This window comes from Hypanus sabinus, chromosome 26 (genome assembly GCF_030144855.1).
Source record: "Hypanus sabinus isolate sHypSab1 chromosome 26, sHypSab1.hap1, whole genome shotgun sequence".
NCBI classification, from domain to species: domain Eukaryota; kingdom Metazoa; phylum Chordata; class Chondrichthyes; order Myliobatiformes; family Dasyatidae; genus Hypanus; species Hypanus sabinus.
Window position 1 is genome coordinate 29,989,686 of NC_082731.1, and position 21,163 is coordinate 30,010,848.

General features: G+C 51.0%; 2 protein-coding genes across 4 annotated transcripts; one reads left to right on the plus strand and one right to left on the minus strand.

Moving 5' to 3' along the window:
- Positions 1 to 290: 290 nt before the first annotated feature.
- ttc5 (tetratricopeptide repeat domain 5) lies at positions 291 to 10,357 on the plus strand. Of its 3 annotated transcripts, none has more exons than XM_059950727.1 (10): positions 291 to 707; positions 1,418 to 1,550; positions 2,154 to 2,365; positions 4,574 to 4,721; positions 4,968 to 5,059; positions 5,614 to 5,670; positions 6,057 to 6,203; positions 6,390 to 6,604; positions 9,614 to 9,758; positions 9,880 to 10,017. In XM_059950727.1, exons 1-10 carry the CDS (start codon positions 633 to 635, stop codon positions 9,943 to 9,945), a joined length of 1,290 nt encoding a protein of 429 aa, XP_059806710.1. In that variant the 5' UTR covers positions 291 to 632; the 3' UTR covers positions 9,946 to 10,017. The 3 variants fall into 3 exon arrangements, with proteins under 3 accessions (XP_059806710.1, XP_059806708.1, XP_059806709.1); XM_059950725.1 differs by lacking the exon at positions 9,880 to 10,017 and adding an exon at positions 10,054 to 10,357 and having other exon boundaries at positions 293 to 707; XM_059950726.1 differs by lacking the exon at positions 9,880 to 10,017 and adding an exon at positions 10,054 to 10,357 and having other exon boundaries at positions 294 to 692.
- A 151-nt stretch (positions 10,358 to 10,508) lies between these two features.
- LOC132381368 (E3 ubiquitin-protein ligase CCNB1IP1) lies at positions 10,509 to 19,573 on the minus strand. The gene is made up of 3 exons (XM_059950728.1): positions 19,230 to 19,573; positions 18,555 to 18,876; positions 10,509 to 11,718 (listed from the first exon to the last, which is right to left on the minus strand). Exons 1-3 carry the CDS (start codon positions 19,524 to 19,526, stop codon positions 11,498 to 11,500), a joined length of 840 nt encoding a protein of 279 aa, XP_059806711.1. The 5' UTR covers positions 19,527 to 19,573; the 3' UTR covers positions 10,509 to 11,497.
- Positions 19,574 to 21,163: the final 1,590 nt, after the last annotated feature.

The window sequence follows — 21,163 nt, forward strand, 5'->3', positions numbered from 1 at the left end:
ACAGCTTCTTTCCCTCTGCATCAGATTTTTAAATGGACATTGAATACATAAAATTACCTCACATTTTTATGTGTTTTGCACTATTTTTAATATAACTACTTAGTATACAAATATATACTTATTGTAACTGATTTACTTTTTTCTATATATTTAATTGGACTGCTATGCCAGTGATATTAAACCTGGTTCTGACCTGCTGAGCTTCTGCAGCGTTTCATGCCTTTCATTCTCGACCAGCTCGTGCGGCGCATGCGCGCTCTCCTCCAATCCCCGCCCTCGCTGGCGTCGCGGCCGCTCTTGCCTGTGGAGGACCGGCAGGAGGACTTGTCTGCGGAGCAACAACCAAACTGTTGGAAAGGACGGCAGCGAAGTTGTCGTTTCGGGTTAAGACGCTGCATCAAGACTATTGGCTGCTTTTGTCTCTATGGCAGTTTAAGGGAGGACCTGTCGCTCTTTCCCTGGAAGGACCATTGTTTACAGCGCAGGACTTTTTTTTCACTCCGGAGGACCAAACGCTCTTTGTGCCGGGAGGACCTTTGTTTTCCTCGGAGGACCAACCGTTATTGTGCCGGGGGGACCATTTTTCAAAGCGGAGGACTGACCGCTATTAACCCGGGAGGACCGTATCGAAGATGGCGGAGAGTGGATCGGAGGAGAAAGAACCGGAGGGCGACGGAGAGCGGAGAGTCCGGGTATCCTGGTTGGAAGTATGGGGGGTGGTGGGGAATGTAGACTTGGTAACGGGGAATATCTGGGGGACCCATTGTCGGAAAGCGGGGAGGGGCTAGTAGATTCTTGACACCCGATATAGGGGATGGGAATCGGGGACGTGTTATTAGGGGGTTAGGAGAAGATAAAGTGGGATATCTCCGCGAAGGTTGTTGGGGAGGGGGGAGATCCCTCGGGGTGTCAAAGTCTCCCTGGATAGAAGGAGACAGTCTCCCCGGGGTGGAGTGTGTGACCGGGAAGTGGGAAGAGAGATCTCGTCCCTCGGGGGTGGAAAGGATTCGGTCCTTAATCTGCCTGTTACGGTTGTTGTGGAGTGGGACCCACTCTGTTTCCTGACGTGGATGGGGCATCGAGGTCTATAGAGCTGGGGTGGGTTTGCTGTCGACAGAAGAAACCTAGGATCCCCGAGGTGGGGAGTGTCCAGGTATCCCCGTGGTAAGGAGGGGGGGATTGAAGGGGTCTGAGGAGATGGAGGAGTCTGCTGGAAGGGGAGGGTGGAGGGTTTGTATGTCCTGGGAGGGATGAGTGGATAGGGCAGAGTTATGTAGTGAAGGGGAGGGAGAGTGGGGTTGGATGAGGGCCTTCCTGGGAGGGATATAGCGGCATTGTTGGGGTGTTTACTCGTAGAGTGGAGTTTTGGGGAGTGAGGTGTAACTCCAGCTTCTCTCTCCCACCCACACACACACAGGAGCTGGTGGATGAGCTTTACACATTCCGGGACCTCTACTTCGAGACTCACGGCATGGAGGAGGCTGGAAATAGGCAGCGAGATCTGGAGGAGCGCATGCAGGCGACTCTGAAGGCCCTACAGGAATTTGAGGGTAGGAAGAGTCCAAGAAACTTCCTCCAACCTCCATCAAACCCTCCCCTAGGAGCACCCTGCCAATCCCTTCTTTTACCCTGCTCTCTCCCGTCACACCCCTTCAGAAAACCCTCAAGCCCTCATCCCCAGCCCCCAGGCGCCAACACTGTATCCCTCTCCTCTCCTAGGGTTACTGCTCTCTCTAAGCTGCAAAGATGCACAGCCGCATAGTAACTGAAATGCTCCCACGTAGAGCCTTTGGTGCCGCGCTATTTTTTTTGACCACGTAGAAGTTTCCTGATCATAGCAATAGCTGGTCTGTGCAGCTGTGAAAAAGAATTAGAGATGCTGCTGAGGAAGCCCCCCCCCCCCCCATCTAACCCTTATGCAGAAACCAATCAATAAATCCTTAACCCTACCCCTCTTTAATTCTCTTTCCCCACCGATTTTGCCCCCTGCCCCACTTGGTTGTTGACTATCGCTGATACTATGAGCAAATTGCTCCCCCACCCCGCCCCACCGTCTCAGTAACTGACCCCTCCTCCCCCCGATCCCAGGTGCCCCACTGTCAATACTGCATATCTATCTCTCCCCATCACTGACCATCTCATCCCTCCCACAGGATGCCCCCAGCGGAAGGCTCACCTGTTGGTGCTGGAGGGCCGGGCGCTCAACGTAATGCCCGAGTACAGCCCACGGGCCGAGCAGCTGCTCTCACGGGCTGTCAAACTAGAGCCAGGGATGATCGAGGCCTGGAACCAGCTGGGAGAGGTGTACTGGAAGAAAGGGGACCTGTCCGCTGCCCATACCTGCTTCACTGGGGCCCTCAACCAGGTTGGAGGGTGAGGGGTCAAGATCGGGGGTTGCAGGGGGAAGATGGAGTGAGGGGAAGGGGTGTTAATCGGAAGGTACGGAGGAGCGGTCGGCAGATCAGGAGGGTTGGGAGTTCAAAGTAAAATTATTATTGAAGTACATATGTCACAATATACAATGCTCAGATTCATTTTCTTGCGGGCATACAAAAAATAGAATCACTGAAAAACTGCACCCAACAGAACGGACAAACAACCAATATGCAAAAGATAACAAACTGCAAATTAATAATAGGCATCTGTTAGTCTCGTGAGACCACGGATTTGCGCCTTGGAGAGTTTCCAGGGCGCAGGCCTGGGCAGGGTTGTATGGGAGACCAGCAGTTGCTCATGCCGCAAGCCTTCCCCTCTCTACCAATGTTGTCCAAGGGAAGGGCATTAGGACCCATACAGCTTGGCACCGGTGTCATCACAGAGCAATGTGTTGTTAAGTGCCTTGCTCAAGGACACCACACTGCAAATACAAAATAATAATAATAAGCAATAAATATTGAGAACATGATGAATCCTTGAAAGTGGATCTATAGGTTGTGGGAACAGTTCAGTGACGGGACAAGTGAAATTATCCCCTCTGGTTCAAGAGCATGATGGTTGAAAGTAGTAACTGTTCCTGGATCTGGTGGTGTGGGTCTAGAGGCTCCTGCACCTGCTTCCTGATGGCAAGCAGTAGTTATTGTGTAGGCCTAAGGAGACCAGGGGAAGGGGCTGGGGCAGATGACTGGGAATGGAGTGGGAGCAGCTCACACAGCGTTTAGTAGTTTAATTCCATCCTCTAACAAAACTGTTTTGAGTTTTGTTATAAGAAGGATATGATCAAACTGAAAAGTGTGCAGAACAAGATTTACAACAATGTTGCCAGGACTCTCTTGAGACAGGTAGGATTTCCTCCTGGGAGCGTAGATATCTCGGGGATCTGCTTGAGATGTATAAAATCATGGGGCAGCAGTGGGCTTGGATAGGGTGAGTAGTCTTTTTACTCCCCAAGGTTGGAAATCAATAACTGGAGGACATTGCTTAAGGACAAGTTTTTTTTTACACAGAGCTGGGAAGTAGTTGCCATAGGAAGTGATTGAAACAGCTACTTCAGTTACATTTAAGAAGTTATGCGGACAGTACAAGGATCGTGAGTTTAGAGGCATTGGTCAGGCAATATTTGGAGTATTGTGAGCAGTCTTGTGCCCCTTCTCTGAAGAAAAAGTGTTCGAGCATTGGACAGGGTCCACAGGAGGTTCACGAGAATGATTCTGGGAATGTAGGGGTTAATGTATGTGGAGAGTTTGGTGGCTCTGGGTCTGTACTCGCTGTTCAAGAGTGAGAGGGGATCTTCTTGAAAGTCTTGTATAGAGTAGACCTAGAGAGGATGTTTCCTCTATGCGAGACTAGGACCAGATGACACAGCCTTAAATACGTCCATTTGGAACTGAGATGAGAAGGAATTTCTTTAGCCAGAGGGTGGTGAATCTGTGAAATTCATTGCCACAGATGGCTGTTGAGGCCAAGTTATTTGGTATATATAAAGCAGAAGTTGATAGGTACTTAATCTGTAAGGGTGTGAAAAGTTACAGGGAGAAGATAGGAGAATGGGGTTTGAAAGGGAAAATAAATCAGCCATGATCAAATGGTGGAGCAGACTCAATGGCCAAATGGCCTAATTCTGCTCCTATGTCTTATGGTCTGATATGGGCCAAGTGTTGGGAAACTGGATGTATTTGAATATGAATCTGGGTCGGCATGGACAGAAATGGGCCTAAGGCCATGCTCCTCTGCTGTACTGTCTGTCCCATGTTCTGGGAACTAGGTGAGATACCAGGCAGGTTTCGTCTCTGACCAGAGAGGAAACCTGCCTGGCCACGTGGAATCAATCCCACTGCTTGGACAGGTCCCTCAACCTCCCTGCGGACTGAACTGGCCTCCTGGATGAGCTTAACCTTCTCATGAACTATGTATGTGGGGGGAAAGGGCTTCCTATAGGTTTTGGTGCTGTGCTACATCCCATCCTGACTTTGGTGGAAGAGGAGGGCTGCTGAGGGTCTGGGGTAGAACAAGATTTGTGAGGGATGGGTACAGTGGGAGTTTGTAGATGGGTTAGAGCAGAGGTGGGGAGGAGGGATTTGGGAGGGGTCCATATTTACTGTGGCTCCACCTGGCATGTCCCACCCCCACCCCACAGTGCAAGAACAAGGTGTCTCTGCGAAACCTGTCGATAGTCCTGAGGCATCTGCCAGCTCAGGAAGAGGACGGCACCAAGAATGTCCTGGCCAGCGTGGAGCAGGCGAAGGTGGCGGTGCAGATGGACGTCACTGATGGAACCTCCTGGTGTGAGTGTGACCTGCCTGCTGTGAGGGGTGGGGGAGCGATAAGGGAGCATTATGGAAAGGAGGAAGGGAAGGATTGCCATGGGTGGGAGGAGAAGTAGTGAAGGAGCCCCACAGAGGGGTTGGGGGAGGGTAGGGAGGAAGGGGATGCCGGTTTCTCCCATGTCCGGCTGTGAGGGTGTTAACCCGTCCCCCTCCACCCACCCACCATGCTCAGCTACAGTAACATCTCTCTTTCCCCTCAAACAGACATCCTGGGCAATGCTTACCTGTCACTGTTCTTCCTCACTGGGCAGAGTGAGCGGGTCAGTCAGCAGGCACTGGGTGCCTACGCTCAGGCGGTGAGTATCACTAGACGGGGATGTGGTAGGGCCATTGGTGTGACTGAGTTGTGCAACAGGAGTCAAAGGATGTTCAGGAGTGAAGGGGCTGGGGTAAGATTGGAGGTTTGGGGTTGGGTGGGGTGACAGGTTCAGGGGCTGGTTTGGGACGGGAGGTCAGTCAAGATGGGATCGTAGAAGGTCATGGGGGTTTTGTGATTGAGGACGGGGTTCAGAGGGTCAGGGGAAGGTTGGGGTGACGAGGGGGATCGCGGTGACATGATTGGAGAATGATGCTCAGAATTAGAGTTCAAGGTGTTGGGAAGTTAAGTGACGGGGTTAAGAGGTTGGGACATGTCAGGGACTGGGTTGGGGTTGGAGATGGGATTAGTGTCTGGGTCAGGCACTGGGTTCAGAAGGCTGGAGAAGTAGGGTCTGGTGATGGGATTGAGTGGGGTTTTGGTTCACTTGAGGGGAAGAGGGTGGGATTCTAGAGAAGGGCCTGTGATGTCAGGATGGTGTTGGGAAGGTGGGAGAAGACAGTGTGACCTAACTATCTGTCTGTCTCTCTCCAGGAGAAGGTTGACACGGCCTCCCGCAACAACCCAGACCTCCAGCTCAACAGGTCCACGGTGAGTCCACCCTCACTCATCCATGGGGTGGGTATAAAAGTTCACTGAGAAGGGCTCCTGAAACATTGGGTCTTACCCCGGTAGGGTGAGGGTGGCTCTCTGAATGTGATGGAGTTGAGGGTGTTTGCGGGATTGTTTCTGAGGGTGGATCCCAAGAGGCTGGAAGTGATGCAGGGGGTGGAATACACTAATCCTTGGGATATGCCGGAGAGGATGGGATGGGGGCACAAGGGATGTTGGGATGAGTGGGGTGGGGATTGTGGGGAATGGGACTTCTGAGCAGACGAGGATCCTAGGGCAGCAGAAGGTGCCTGCAGACACCGGCTTCTGCTTTAATCCCTGACCTCAGCCAGTTCCTCTGACCCCTGTTCCCTCAAAACTCCCAGCTTCACAGGTACGAGGAGAGGTACCAAACAGCGTTGGAAGGATTTGCTCGGGCTGCTGCCCTTGACCCTGCCTCCCCAGAAGCTTCACACCGCCATCAACAGCTGCTCTCCTTCCTGGACCGGGTCAGCACCATGGTGCAGCAAAAGGTGAAGTGGGGGAAGAACGTGGGAAGCTGGGTGGGGGAGACTGACTCATGGGAGAGGGGAGGGGAGCAGGGGGGTGGTCTACATGTCCCAATAGCCATCGGTTCTTGGGTTCCTTGAGCAGGTGTATGTTCTAGGACAGTTCATGAGGACAAATGAGCATGTGGTGTGAGTGTTCTCTGGTTCCAGGGGAAGCTGAAGACAAAGAGACTGAATGCCATGGTGTCCAGCCTGGTGAACCGGGAACTGCCACAGCACCAGGGCCGTTCCTACTCCAGCCCAAGTGGGCAGCCGCTCTCGCTTAGCCTGCGGCCTCTCTCCGCTCTCCGCCCCGGGCCCAACCCTGGGTTGGTGGTACTGGGCAAGGTGGTCTTCAGCCTCACAACCGATGACAAAGTACCCTTGTAAGTACAAGGTACAGGAGGTGTGGGGGAACCACTGGGCAGGTCTGGAGAATGGATCCAAGTTACCCCAGTTGAAGCGGGTCAAGTTAACAGGAGAGTTAGGGCCTGGTTACCAGGGACAGGCAGGACTTTGAATGGGGCTTTGTTACCAGGGTAGATGTGGTTACTCAGGTCCTCAGTTACCAGAGAGAGTGGGGCCTTGAATACCAGGACAGATGGAGAAGGAGGTGTGGCCTTGGATCCTGGGAAGAGGGAGTGTAATAACTGGGTCCGGTGTGGCCTTAGTTACCAGGGAGAGGTGTCATCTTGTTACCCAAGGCACTGGTTACCAGGGGGTGGGAGAGAGGATGGATCTTGGTTACTGGGGGGGGGGAAGGGTGAGGGAGAGGATGGATCTTGGTTACCGGAGGCGGGGGTGGGGAGAGGATGGATCTTGGTTACCGGGGGGGTGGGGAGAGGATGGATCTTGGTTACCGGGGGGGTGGGGAGAGGATGGATCTTGGTTACCGGGGGGGTGTGGGGAGAGGATGGATCTTGGTTACCGGAGGCGGGGGTGGGGAGAGGATGGATCTTGGTTACCGGGGGGGTGGGGAGAGGATGGATCTTGGTTACCGGGGGGGTGTGGGGAGAGGATGGATCTTGGTTACCGGGGGCGGGGGGGGGGGGGAGGATGGATCTTGGTTACCGGGGGCGGGGGGGAGAGGATGGATCTTGGTTACCGGGGGGGTGTGGGGAGAGGATGGATCTTGGTTACCGGAGGCGGGGGTGGGGAGAGGATGGATCTTGGTTACCGGGGGGGGGTGGGGAGAGGATGGATCTTGGTTACCGGGGGGGTGGGGAGAGGATGGATCTTGGTTACCGGGGGGGTGTGGGGAGAGGATGGATCTTGGTTACCGGGGGCGGGGGGGGGGAGGATGGATCTTGGTTACCGAGGGCGGGGGGGAGAGGATGGATCTTGGTTACCAGGGGGTGAGGGAGAGGATGGATCTTGGTTACCGGGGGTGGGGGGAGAGGATGGATCTTGGTTACCAGGAGGGTGGGGGAGAGGATGGATCTTGGTTACCAGGAGGGTGGGGAGAGATGGATCTTGGTTACCGGAGGGGGGGTGGGGAGAGGATGGATCTTGGTTACCGGGGGGGTGGGGAGAGGATGGATCTTGGTTACCGGGGGCGGGGGGGGGAGGATGGATCTTGGTTACCGGGGGTGGGGGGAGAGGATGGATCTTGGTTACCAGGAGGGTGGGGGAGAGGATGGATCTTGGTTACCAGGAGGGTGGGGAGAGATGGATCTTGGTTACCGGAGGGGGGGTGGGGAGAGGATGGATCTTGGTTACCGGGGGGGTGGGGAGAGGATGGATCTTGGTTACCGGGGGGGTGGGGAGAGGATGGATCTTGGTTACCGGGGGTGGGGGGAGAGGATGGATCTTGGTTACCAGGAGGGTGGGGGAGAGGATGGATCTTGGTTACCAGGAGGGTGGGGAGAGATGGATCTTGGTTACCGGAGGGGGGGTGGGGAGAGGATGGATCTTGGTTACCGGGGGGGTGGGGAGAGGATGGATCTTGGTTACCGGGGGCGGGGGGGGGGGAGGATGGATCTTGGTTACCGGGGGCGGGGGGAGAGGATGGATCTTGGTTACCAGGGGGTGAGGGAGAGGATGGATCTTGGTTACCGGGGGTGGGGGGAGAGGATGGATCTTGGTTACCGGGGGCGGGGGGGGGAAGGATGGATCTTGGTTACCGGGGGCGGGGGGGAGAGGATGGATCTTGGTTACCGGGGGGGGGGGGGTGAGGGAGAGGATGGATCTTGGTTACCAGGGGGGTGGGGAGAGGATGGATCTTGGTTAACGGGGGTGGGGGGAGAGGATGGATCTTGGTTACTGGGGGGGGGGGGGGGAAGGGTGAGGGAGAGGATGGATCTTGGTTACCGGGGGGGGGGGGGGAGAGGATGGATCTTGGTTACCGGGGGTGGGGAGAGGATGGATCTTGGTTACCAGGGGGTGAGGGAGAGGATGGATCTTGGTTACCGGGGGTGGGGGGAGAGGATGGATCTTGGTTACCAGGGGGGTGGGGAGAGGATGGATCTTGGTTACCGGGAGTGGGGGGAGAGGATGGATCTTGGTTACCGGGAGTGGGGGGAGAGGATGGATCTTGGTTACCAGGAGGGTGGGGGAGAGGATGGATCTTGGTTACCAGGAGGGTGGGGAGAGGGTGGATCTTGGTTACCAGGGGGGTGGGGAGAGGATGGATCTTGGTTACCGGAGGGGGGGTGCGGAGAGGATGGATCTTGGTTACCGGGGGGGTGGGGAGAGGATGGATCTTGGTTACCGGGGGGGGTGGGGAGAGGATGGATCTTGGTTACCGGGGGGGGTGGGGAGAGGATGGATCTTGGTTACCGGGGGCGGGGGGGGGGGGGAGGATGGATCTTGGTTACCGGGGGCGGGGGGAGAGGATGGATCTTGGTTACCGGGGGGGGGGGTGAGGGAGAGGATGGATCTTGGTTACCAGGGGGGTGGGGAGAGGATGGATCTTGGTTAACGGGGGTGGGGGGAGAGGATGGATCTTGGTTACCAGGTGGTGAGGGAGAGGATGGATCTTGGTTACCAGGGGGCGAGGGAGAGGATGGATCTTGGTTACTGGGGAGGGGGAAGGGTGAGGGAGAGGATGGATCTTGGTTACCGGGGGGGGGGGGGGGGGAGAGGATGGATCTTGGTTACCGGGGGGGTGTGGGGAGAGGATGGATCTTGGTTACCGGAGGCGGGGGTGGGGAGAGGATGGATCTTGGTTACCAGGGGCGGGGGGGGGGGAGGATGGATCTTGGTTACCGGGGGCGGGGGGAGAGGATGGATCTTGGTTACCAGGAGGGTGGGGAGAGGGTGGATCTTGGTTACCGGGGGGTGGGGGGTGAGGGAGAGGATTGGTCTTGGTTACTGGGGGCCCTGATGTACTGTTGACTGCCACCACCACTCAACCCACTTTCCCTGTTTCTGACTGGCACCTCCTTTGTCCTAAGTACCTTTGGTCTGTTGGATGGTGAGGGGACCTGCGTGGCAGTGATGGTGTACAACATAGCAGAGAGCTGGGCGGTGCTGATCGGAGACACGGTGGCCATTCCCCAACCTCTATTCAAGGAGCATCGACTGGAGCATCGGGGCAAGGTGAGTGTGAGAGCAGGGTGTGACCCAGGGCAAAGAGCACAACCCATGACGGTGTCTCGAAATGGATTGTGGCAAAATCTATACCCAAACCAGCACTGACACCTCTCTCTCCTGCACCCAGAACTCAAACCCTACACCCCTCAACTCCAAACCCCCACCCCCTCAAACCCCCTTTCCTTACCACTAATCCTCAACCCCTTCTTCTCCCCTACTTCCCATTTTCCCCTACCTGCCTCCCTCCCCCCATCCACCCTCCCTCTACCCCAGGCCTGACCTCTTTCCCTTCACCCCACAGAAGTTTGCCTTCAACAGTGTCCGTGTGGAGACCCCGCTGGTGCTGATGGTGAATGGCAAGAAGCAGAGTGCCAGCTGCCAGGCCGCTGCCATCGTCGCCTACAGAGACCCTGCAGCAAGTGAGGAGAGGTTCACCTGAGTCCAGACAGCAATTTGCTCCCCGCATCCTGGCACCCATGGAGTTAACATTACTGTTTGTGCTTCCCGTGGGATCGCTGGCCGACTACCCATGGGATGGGGGGAGAACCATTTACAAAGCTGTAAATTACCACATTCTCACTGTAATAAACTGTTTACAGGAGGCAGTAATTTGCATCTCTGGATGTAATAGTTTACAGGAGGCAGTAATTTGCACCTCTCACTGTAATAAACCGTTTACAAGAGGCAGTAATTCGCACCTCTCACTGTAAGAAAAAGCTGTAATTCGGCCTCACTGTAATAAACCACTTACAGGAGGTTGTAATTTGCACCTCTCGATGTAATAAACCACATTATAAAGTGTAAATCATCATTCTCGCTGTAATAAACAGCCTACAGGAGGCTGTAATTGCCACACTCGCTGTAATAAACCACTTACAGGAGGTTGTAATTCACCCTTCTCAATATAATAAACCATTTACAGGAGGCTGTAATCACCCCTCACTGTAATAAATCGCTTATAGGAAGCTGTAATTTGCCTTCTCAACGTAATAAACCACTTACAGAAGGTCATAATCACCACACTCGCTGTAATAAAGCACTTACAGGAGGTAATTCACCCCTCTCTGTAATAAACTGCTTACAGGAAGTTTTAACAACTACACTCGCTGTAATAAATCACTTACATGAAGTTGTAATCACCCCTCTCACTGTAATAAACCGCTTACAGGAGACTGTAAAATAGCACTCACTGCAATAAAATAATTACAGGAGACTGTAATTTACCACTCTTGATGCAATAAACCTCTCACAGGAGGCTGTAAATTGCTGCACTCTCCATGTAATAAACTATGTAATAGGCTGTAAATCGCCATACCTAATGTAATAAACTGCGTTACACGTAGCCCATTCACCAAGATGCCAGATGCCCTGCCTGGGAACCTTCATGATCCCCTCCAAAGCCCTCGACTGTTCCCACAAATCTCTTGCCTTCCCCAACCCTCGAAGCTTATGCCTTCACATCCTCTTGGTTTAACCCCCTTCACAAAAAAGCTCTCCTCCCAGGATGATGGGTGAGCTTGGGGTGTGGTGCAGTCATGTTGAACACACAGGTTATAAAGTGCCCACAACAGACTGAAGAAATCCCAGCGACTACTTTATTCAGGGTAACATTGTGGAAAGACAAAGCAGGATGTAGGGTCTACTGTTGAACTCCCAGCAATGGAATGCATTTTCCTTTCTCCTCCCATCCCCATCTCCCCACCTCCCCCCACTTCATCCCCTCTCATCCCCACTCCCCCCTAATGTCACATCCTCTTCATTCTGAAGGAGCTGCTGGTTGCAGCGAGGGTGGGGGGCTGGTGCTGCTCCCGGTCCCGCTCGTCACCAGGAGAGAAGCTGAAGAAACTGCCGGCACCTTCTGGAGCCGGCGAGCTGAAGAAGGAGGGTCGGAGGCGGAAGTCGCCTTCAGCTGAGGGCCTCCGACCCGGGGAGTCTGCCGGCAGCATCTTGTTCAGACCGCTTGAGGCTGAGGTGGGGAGGGTGGAGGAGAGAACCAATGGTCAGTTGGAGGTCCCCGCCAGGGCTACTCACCTAACCTCACCACCGCCAACCCCTACCCCTTCCCTTTCTTCCTCACTCACCTGATCTCTGACCCCACACCCCAATGCTGACCTTGACCCTGCCTCTGTATCTGCCAGTTCTCCCAAAACCTTGACCTTAGCTCTCTCACCTTCACCCCCCCTCCCCATCTCACACACCCAACCTGTCTCTGATCTCAGTAGCCAATGGGCCCTAAACCGACCCACAGCCAACCTTACCCATTCTCTGTCTCTCAGCCCAATTCCAGCCATTCTCAACACTCTTCCCTGCTTCCTTGGAGGGCTATACCTCCTGACCCTCACAAATTTCTTCAGAAATAGGAAAAAACTATCCAGACGCAGCACGGCTTGGTGGTGACTGCAAGAAACTGGACACAGCTCAACATGTCACCAGCCTCTCCTGCATGAAATGGACTCCATGCCCTACCAGTGAGTGCCAACCATGGTACCTAAACTTCCTAAGTTTGGCCCATACCCCTTCAAGCCCTCTCCTCCATGCACCCCTCCGAGTGCTTCTGCAATTATACTATTGTCTCTGCCTCAACTCAACCACAATCTCTGGCAGCTCGTTCCTTATACCTAAAGGTTGCCCCTCAGTTTCCTTTTAAATATTCCACCTGCTGCTCTAAACTTCTGCCCACCGGGTAGGGACTCCCCTACCTCGGGGGAAAAGATGTAACCATCCACTTTATCTACACCTCTCATAATTCTAAACACTTCTACAAGGTCACCCTGCGTTCTCTTGCATTCCAAGGACTAAAGACCTCACCTGGCCAACCTCTCCCTATAACTCAGGTCCTCTAATCCTGGCAACTTCCTCATAAATCTCAAACATGAGAAGATCTACAAATGCTGGAAATCCACCTCAACACGAACAAAATACTAGAGGAACTCAGCAAATCAGGTAGCATCTATGGAAAAGAGTAAACAGTTGATGCTTCAAGCCGAGACCCTTCATCAGAACTAAAGAAGGGTCCCAGCCCAAAACATTGATGGTTTATTTATTTCCATAGATGCTGCCTGGCCTGCTGAGTTCCTCCAGCATTTCGTGCCTGTTTCCTCATAAATCTTTCCTGTACTATTTACAGTTTAACCACACCTCTCTTAAGTTAACAAATTTCTTGACACCTGCCAGTGATAATAAACCTGACTCTGATTCTTATAACAGGGTGACCAAAACTACACATTTCTCTAGAGAAAGTTGTAGAAAATTGCAAATGTTACTCCACTCTTCAAGAAGGGAGAGAGGCGGAAGAAAGGAAACTACAGGCCAGTTAATCTGACCTCAGTGGTTGGGAAGATGTTGAAATTGATTATTAAAGATGAGTCTCGGGGTACTAGAGGCACATGATAAAATAGGCCGTAGTCAGCATAGTTGTCTGATAAATCCATTGGAATTTGAAGAAGTAACAAGCAGGATAGAAAAAAGAGAATTGGTTCATGTTATGTACTTGGATTTTCAGAAGGCTTTTGACAAGGTGCCACACATGAGGCTGCTTAACGAGCTATAAGCCGATAGTATTACAGGAACGATTCTAGCATGGATAAAGCAGTGGCTGACTGGCAGGAGGCAAAGAGTGGGAAGAAAGGGAGCCTTTCTGGTTGGCTGCTGGTGACTAGTGGTGTTCCACACAGATCTGTGTTGGGACTGATTCTTTTTAAGTTTAATGTTAAATCATTTGTATGATGGAATATCTGATGGCTTTGTTGCAAAGTTTGCAGACGATATGAAAATAGCTGGAGGGGCAGGTAGTTTTGAAGAACTAGAGGCTACAGAAGGATTTAAGACAGGAGAATAGGCAAAGAAATGGAAGATGGAGTAGTGTTGGGAAGTATATGGTCATGCACTTTGGTAGAAAAAAATGAAAGGGCTGACTATTTTCTAAATGGAGAGAAATTACAAAACTGAGACACAAAAGGGACTTGGGTGGATTCACTGAAGGTTAATTTGCAGGTTGACTAGTGAGGAAGGTAAATGCAATATTAGCATTAATTTCAAGAGGACTACAATATAAAATAAAGGAGGTAATGTTGAAACTTTATAAAGCAGTGGTGAGGCCACACTTGGAGTATTGTGAGCAGGTTTGGGACCCTTATCTTAGAAGGGATGTGCTGAAACTAGAGAGGGTTCAAAAGAGGTTCACAAATATGATTCCAGAATTGAATGGCTTGCTATATGAAGTTCGTCTGATGGCCTTGGGCCTATATTCACTAAAATTCAGATGAATGAGGGGTGACCTCATTGAGACCTATGGATTGGTAAATGACCTTGATAAGAGTGGATGTGGAAAAGATATTTCCTATGGTGGGAGAGTCTAAGATCAAAGGACACAGCCTTAGAATAGGACATCCTTTTAGTACAGAGATGAGGAATTTCTTTAGCCAAGGGTGGTGAATCTGTGGAATTATTTGCCACAGGTGGCTGTGGAGGCCAAGTCTTTACACATATGTAAGGCAAAGGTTGATAGATTCATGATTGGTCAAGGCATGAAGAGATATGTGGAGAAGGCAAGAGATTGGGGCTGAGAGGAAAATTGGATCAGCCATGAAAAAATGGCAGAGCAAAGTTGATGAGCCAAATGGCCCAATTCTTCTCCTGAATCTAATGGCCTAACCAATTTACACAACTGGCACATAATTTCTGAACTCCTGTACTCAGTGTCCTGACTGATGAAGGACAGCATGGGCTGAACACCTTCTTCACTACCCTGTCACAACAAACTAAGCAATCGTATTCCTGGGTGGTTCAGTTGCAATGCACTCCTTAGCGCACTACCATTCATAGTACAAGTCCTCCGCTAGTATGACTTTCCAAAGTACATGTGCTCACACTAATCCAAATTGAACTATATTTGCTATTCCTGAGCCCATGTCTCCTACAGTTCAATCCCCCTGTAATCTATGACAATCCTCTTCACTACAAACATCTTCCAATTTTGTGTCATCTACAAACTTATTGACCATGACTTGTGCATTTGCATCCAAATTAAATAACACCAACCCTTGCAAAACATCACTAGTTAGTTACAGCTTTAATTCTGAGGAACAACTTTCAACCAACACCCAACCTCTGAGCCAATTTTGAATCCATCTGGCATCTGCACCAGAAAGGGAGGGACCTTCCTGTAGCGACCCATTTCAATTCCACTTCCAGTTCCCATTTCTACATGTCAGTCCATGGCCTCCTTTACTGCCGCAATGAGACCACACTCAGGTTGGAGGAACAAGACCTTATATTCCGTTTGGGTAGCCTCCAACCTGATGGCATAAACATCGATTTTTTTTGAACTTCCAGTAATTGCCCTCCCCCCTTCACCTTTTCCCATTCTTGTTTCCCTTTCACACCTCTTTTACCTGTCCATTACCTCCCTCTGGTGCTCCTGCCCCTTCCCTTTATTCTGCCATCTACCCTCGCCTATCAGATTCTGGCTCCTCCAGCCCTTTATATCTTTCACCAATTTCCCAGCTCTTTCCTTCCCATAAGGAACCTACCACCTTGTACTCCTTCCTCCCCTCCCCTACCTTCTTACTTTGACTTCTCCTCGTCCTTTCCAGTCCTGATGAAGGGTCTTGGCCAGAAACATCAACTGTTTACTCTTTTCCATAGATTCTGCCTGGCCTGCTGAGTTCCTCCAGTTTTGAATCCATGTAACTAGCTCTCCTTGGATTCCATGGGACAAAACCTTGCAGACCAACCTACCTTGTGAGACCTTGTTGAAGTCCGAAATAAACAACATCCACTGCCCCATCCTGATCTACCCTTTTGGTTACCTCTTCAAAAAAAATTAGCAGATCGTCTAGTATGGATTCCTTGGTAAAATAGTCAGAATAATCAAAGACCCTATTCATCCTAGACAGCTGTCAGGCAAAAGCTATTAAGCCTGAAAGCGCATACCACTGGGCTCAGGGACAGCTCCTACCTTGCTGTTGTAAGGCACTTGAACAGTCCTCTGATACAATAAGGTGAACTCTTGACCTCACAAATTACCTTGCTGTGGCCCTAGCATCTTAGTGTCTGCCTGATTTGCACTTTCACTGTAAGTACCAGTCACACAGCACGGAAATAGGCCCCTCAGCCCAATTGTTCTGTGCTGAACAAGATTATCCATAAGATAACTCCACTTCCCGTATCTTATCTCTCTAAACCTTCCCACACACTCATACTTGTTAATTTATCTGACTGAACCACTTCCTATGGCAGCTCATTCCATATTCTGACCGCCTTCTGGGTGAAAAAGTTGCTTCTTGGGTTCCTATTAAATCTTTCCCCTCACTTTAAACCTGTCTCCTCTAGTTCTTGATACCCCTCCCCTAGGGGGTAAAAGACTGTGTGCATTCACCCTGCTTGTGCCCCTCATGATTTTATATGATTACCCCTCATGCTCCAAGGAACAAATTAGCAACCTCTTTCCATAATTCAGTCCCTCAAGTCATGGCAACATCCTTGCGGACTTCAGGAAGGGTAAGACAAAGGAACACATACTGATCTTCATGGAGGGATCAGAAGTGGAGAGAGTGAGCAGTGTAGAGTTCCTGAGTGTCAAGATCTCTGAGGATCTAACCTGGTCCCAACATATTGACGTAGTTATAAAGAAAGCAATGAGTTTGGAGAGATTTGGCATGTCAACAAATACACTCAAAAACTTCTATAGTTGTACGTGGAGAGCATTCTGACAGGCCGCATCACTGTCTGGGGAATACTGCACAGGACCAAAAGAAGGTTGTAAATCTAGTCAGCTCCATCTTGGGTACCAGCCTACAAAGTACCCAGGGCATCTTCAGGGAGCAGTGTCTCAGTAAGACAGCATCCATTATTAAGGACCTCCAGCACCCAGAGCATGCCCTTTTCTCACTGTTACCATCAGGTAAGAGGTAGAGAAGCCTGAAGGCACACACTCAGCAACTCAGAAACAGCTTCTTCCCCTCTGCCATCCGATTCCTACATAGACAATGAACCCTTGGACACTACCTCACTTTTTTTAATCTTCAGTATTTCTGTTTTTTGCCCATTTTTAATATATTCAATATATGTGTACTGTAATTGATTTACCTGTGTATTTATTATTTTTATTTTATTTATTATTTTGTTCTCTGCTAGATTACGTACTGCATTGAACTGCTGCTGCTAAGTTTACAAATTTCACGTCACATGCCGGTGAAAGTAAACCTGATTCTGATTCTGCAGTCTTCCCAGCGTACTGACATCTTTCCTATAGCAGGGTGACCAAAACTGAACACAATATAACAAATGTGACCTCGCCAACATCTTGTATAACTAACACGTAACATCCCAACTTCTGTACTCAGTAACACACACAAAATGTTGGAGGAACTCAGCAGGCCAGGCAGCATCTGTGGAAGTGAAAAAACAGTTGACACTTTGGCCCAAGACCCTTCATCAGGACTGGAAAGGAAAAGGAAAGAAGCCAGAATGAAAAGGTTGAGTGAGGGGAAGGAGGACAGGTAGAAGGTGAAAGTGAAGCCAAGTGGACAGGAAAGGTGAAAGACTGGAGAGGAAGGAGTCTGATAGGAGAGTTATCCATAGGAGAAAGGAAAGGAGGAAGGGAGGCAGGTGAGGTTACAGAGTGGGTAATAGAGGAAGGAAATTTTTTAAACAGAACGAGAAATCTATGTTAATGTAAGGTTCCGCTTCTCCACCCTGAGGGTGGCCTCATCTTGATACAAGAAGAGGCCATGGACCAACATGTCGGAACAGGGATGGAATGGAAATCTATTCACTGCACTGAACGATGAGAGCCTGGATGCCAGAAAACTTCTTCACCAGCCTGTCTACCCATAACCTCACTTCAGGAAACTGTACCTGGACCCCTGGGTCCTCTATTCTACAACACTCCCCAGGGCCCTGTTTTCACTGTGAATGTCTTACCCTCATGAGTGTTCACAAAAAGCAACACTTTGTGCTAATCCAAAATGATTCTCCATTTGCCATTCTTCAATCCACTTGCCCTCCTGATAATCAGTTTCAATCTTTTTAACAGTAATCTACAAATTTACCAACCTTGCCTTGTATGTTCACATCCCAATAACAAGCACTAAGCCTAACACTGCATTTATTCTACATACCGCTACTGCCTTTTCTTTCTACTGCATTTTGAAATGGACACCAATACAAATCTAAGCTTTTCACCGTGCCTTGACACATGTGACAATATTAGAACCAAATCCAACACCATTTGCAAACTCACATTATCCAAATCTCGCCGTCAATCCTGGCCCTCTCCTGATCACTCCTTTCCAACCTCCTCCTGCCCACATCCTAACCCAACCCCACTCTCTGTCTCCCCGATAGTCCACTGACATTCCCATTATGTACTGAATATGCCCCCCTTCACCAATGACCATCACGTTCCTTCTGACACCCCCTCCCACAGACTCCACTCTTCCTCCTCCCCCCCCATGTCATGAAACCTGCCCAAAAGATATGGTCAATACAAGAGGGGTTAATTTTAAGCTAAATGTTGGGAAGTGTAGGAGGATGTCCAAGGTAGATTGTTTTTTTTCACACTGAGTGCGGTGGGTGTGTGGAATGTATTACTGGGGTGGTGGCAAAGAAGGATACTTTAAGGGCATTTAAGAGACTCTTAATGAGAGTTATGTAAGAGACAAGGGCTCGCTTGAATCGTGGAGTAGGTTAAAAGGTGGCATTATTGTAGGCTGAAGGGCCTGTACTTTTCTAGGTTCTACTTAGGGAGGGACGAGGCGGACACTGGGAGGTGTGGGACGGAGGGGGGTAGTTTGCTACCTGTGGGCAGGCTGTAGGCCATTCCGGGCATGGCAGTGGGCTCCCCCTCCCCTGCCATGGCTATACTGCGGAGCCGCAGGCTGTCGTAGAGGCCCTGCAGCCTCTGGTACTGCCGGTTCCGCTCCATCAGCTTCTCCGACATCTCACTGTACTTCTTCTTGTACTCGTCCAACAGCTTCTTCAGGGAGCTGACCTCACTGCGGCTGTTGCTCACCTCCATGTCCTTGCCCTGGATCTGCTGGGTGTACATCTTCTCCATCTGCCTCAGGCGGCCCTCCGCCTTGCTGTAGGCGTACTCCTGATACATGCGTTCCTGGTGAATCTGAAGGAATTGGGCGGAGAAGAGTATTAGAACCCAGGAGATTCCCACACGTCACATACCCAGGGGGTCCCACTACTTCCCCCCAAGGGATTTTCCAACCGCTTTTTCCGGGTACTAGGACCCAACTCCTGTGGTCCGATACCAGAGCCAAAGGTGACTTTCCCACACTACTTACCCCAGTTAGTGAAGACGGGGCTAACTGTCCCCATCCTTGGCATCTCCCCCTCCACCCCCGGTTCCAGACCCGACGCCTCAAACATGCACCCTCTCTCCTCCCAGACCTCGATTTCCACCCCCACCTCACCCACAGACTAGTGTCCCCCAACTTCCAGATCCCACCTGTGACCCCAGACCTGGTAGGTCCAGAAGGCGAGGGCCCGGGATGCAATATCGAGGATGATCTCGGGCCGCAGCCCCGCCAGCACCATTGCCTTGTACTCTTCAGTCGGACTGAGCTCGGTGCGCACAATGTCCAGTTTGCCAGCCAGCGCGCTCTTGCAGGCAGGGCAGAGGGCAGGCGAGCGGCTGAACTCGCCACTGCCGTGCTGGTCACAGAAGACGTGCGAGCAGGCGGTGACCCAGGCGAAGCCTGAGAGGCGGGCCCGGCAACGGCTGAAGTTACACAACAACACGTCCTCGCACATGGCCATGGCAGCGCCGGAAAAAAAGGGCGGGAGGACCGGCCGGCCTCACGGCGCAGGCGCATCGCGGGAGGGCTCAATCGCCGCGTGCGGGCGCTGGGAAACGCGCAGGCGCGGCGCGGGAGGACCACCCGGCGAACAAACGGCAGTCGCGACCCCGAGCCCACGCGCAGGCGCGGATGGTCCAACCCAAACCGCGAGCGCAAGGCGGGAGGACTAGCCCGAGCGGACGATCGCGCGCGCAGCGATGAGCGCGTGACGCGCGCGCTCAACGGCCCGGCGGAGGCAACGGTGCCGCACTTCCACCCCGGTGTCCCCCTTGCTTCACCCCGGCAGGGGCGCCGTGGCTCCAACCCCCTCCGCTGAAAAACATCCCAAAACCATTCGGCTCACAATGTTTGCTGATCTTGACGCCAATTCTAAAAAGCTCCTAAAAAGTGTTATCTACAACCCCATCCCCATTTATTTAGATTCCTAAACCATTTTAAAAGCTTCTTATACTCCCGGCTTCCACTACCATAACTGTTAACCCATTTCAAACACCAGCCACCCTCTGCATAAAAAGAACTTGCCCCTCATGTTACCTCCCCTCAGCCTTACAAACATGCCCTCTGGTCTTTGCCATCTCTACCCTGGGGTTGGAACATGCCCAGCAAGATCTGTTACCAATAATTATCTGGACAAACTGTAGCACTGTGTGACACCTCACATTATGGATCACCTATCAATAAACAGGTACCTTGACAAAAAAAAGGGAAATATTGTAATTTAGGGAATTAAAAAAAGCCACAAAGATAACTACAGATGTTGAAAGTATTAAATGAAAACCTCAAAATCCTCAGCAAATCTGTCTGAAATAAACGTTCTGCCCGGACGATACCTGATCTAAGTATTTACAGGATTTTCTACCTTTTATATAATACATATAGAATTAGAGTCATAGAGAGGTACCGCATAGAAATACATATAGAATTAGAGTCATAGAGAGGTACCGCATAGAAACAGGCCATAAGACCCATCTAGACTATGCCAAAATTATTTGAATTGTCTTCTCCCATCGACCTGCCCTCCATACCCCTACTATCCTTGTGCCTATCCAAACTTCTCAAACATTAAAATCAAATTAGTTTGTCCCACTTGTGGGAGCTCATTCTACACTCTCACGTCCCTCTGAGTGAAGAAGTTTCCCCTCATGTTCTCCTTAAACTTCTCCCCTTTCACCCTAACCCATGAACTCTGGTTATAATCCCACCAAATATTGAAAAAAGGAAAGGTCAAGGGAATTGTGCTGTGTATAACCAGGCCATGTAACTGCTTATATTCTGTCCATACCCTCATCTTGCTCTCTTCCCTAAAAGTCAGGATACTGTTGTCAGGGGAGAGCTCACTGAAATGGGAGAGTGTGTGTGGGGTGGGGGGTAAGATGTGCTTAGTGATAGCATCCCACTGGAGATGGTGGAAAATTGGATGGTGCTGGAAACAGAGGTTCGAGAGGTGGGGAGCTCCATCCCTGTCATTATGGCAAGAGATTGTGGTGAAAGTAGATGTGAGGGAGTTGTTGGAGGTGTTTGCGACAGCAGAATAGATTGAGGACATCTTTGTCGAGTTGATTTATCTGATTTGCTTTCTGACGCATCTGTCCATGT

Bases quoted from the DNA above. Each gene is read 5' to 3' on its own strand.
- ttc5 (XM_059950725.1), top strand. From the start codon at position 633: ATGGCGGAGAGTGGATCGGAGGAGAAAGAACCGGAGGGCGACGGAGAG. The intron at 4,722-4,967 runs GTGAGTGTGACC...CCCCTCAAACAG, and splicing joins CACTGATGGAACCTCCTGGT to ACATCCTGGGCAATGCTTAC. The intron at 6,605-9,613 runs GTAAGTACAAGG...CTTTGTCCTAAG, and splicing joins ACCGATGACAAAGTACCCTT to TACCTTTGGTCTGTTGGATG.
- LOC132381368 (XM_059950728.1), bottom strand. From the start codon at position 19,526: ATGGCCATGTGCGAGGACGTGTTGTTGTGTAACTTCAGCCGTTGCCGG. The intron at 18,877-19,229 runs GTCTGGGGTCAC...CAATTCCTTCAG, and splicing joins TCGCCTTCTGGACCTACCAG to ATTCACCAGGAACGCATGTA. The intron at 11,719-18,554 runs GTAGCAAACTAC...TCCCCACCTCAG, and splicing joins GGCCTACAGCCTGCCCACAG to CCTCAAGCGGTCTGAACAAG.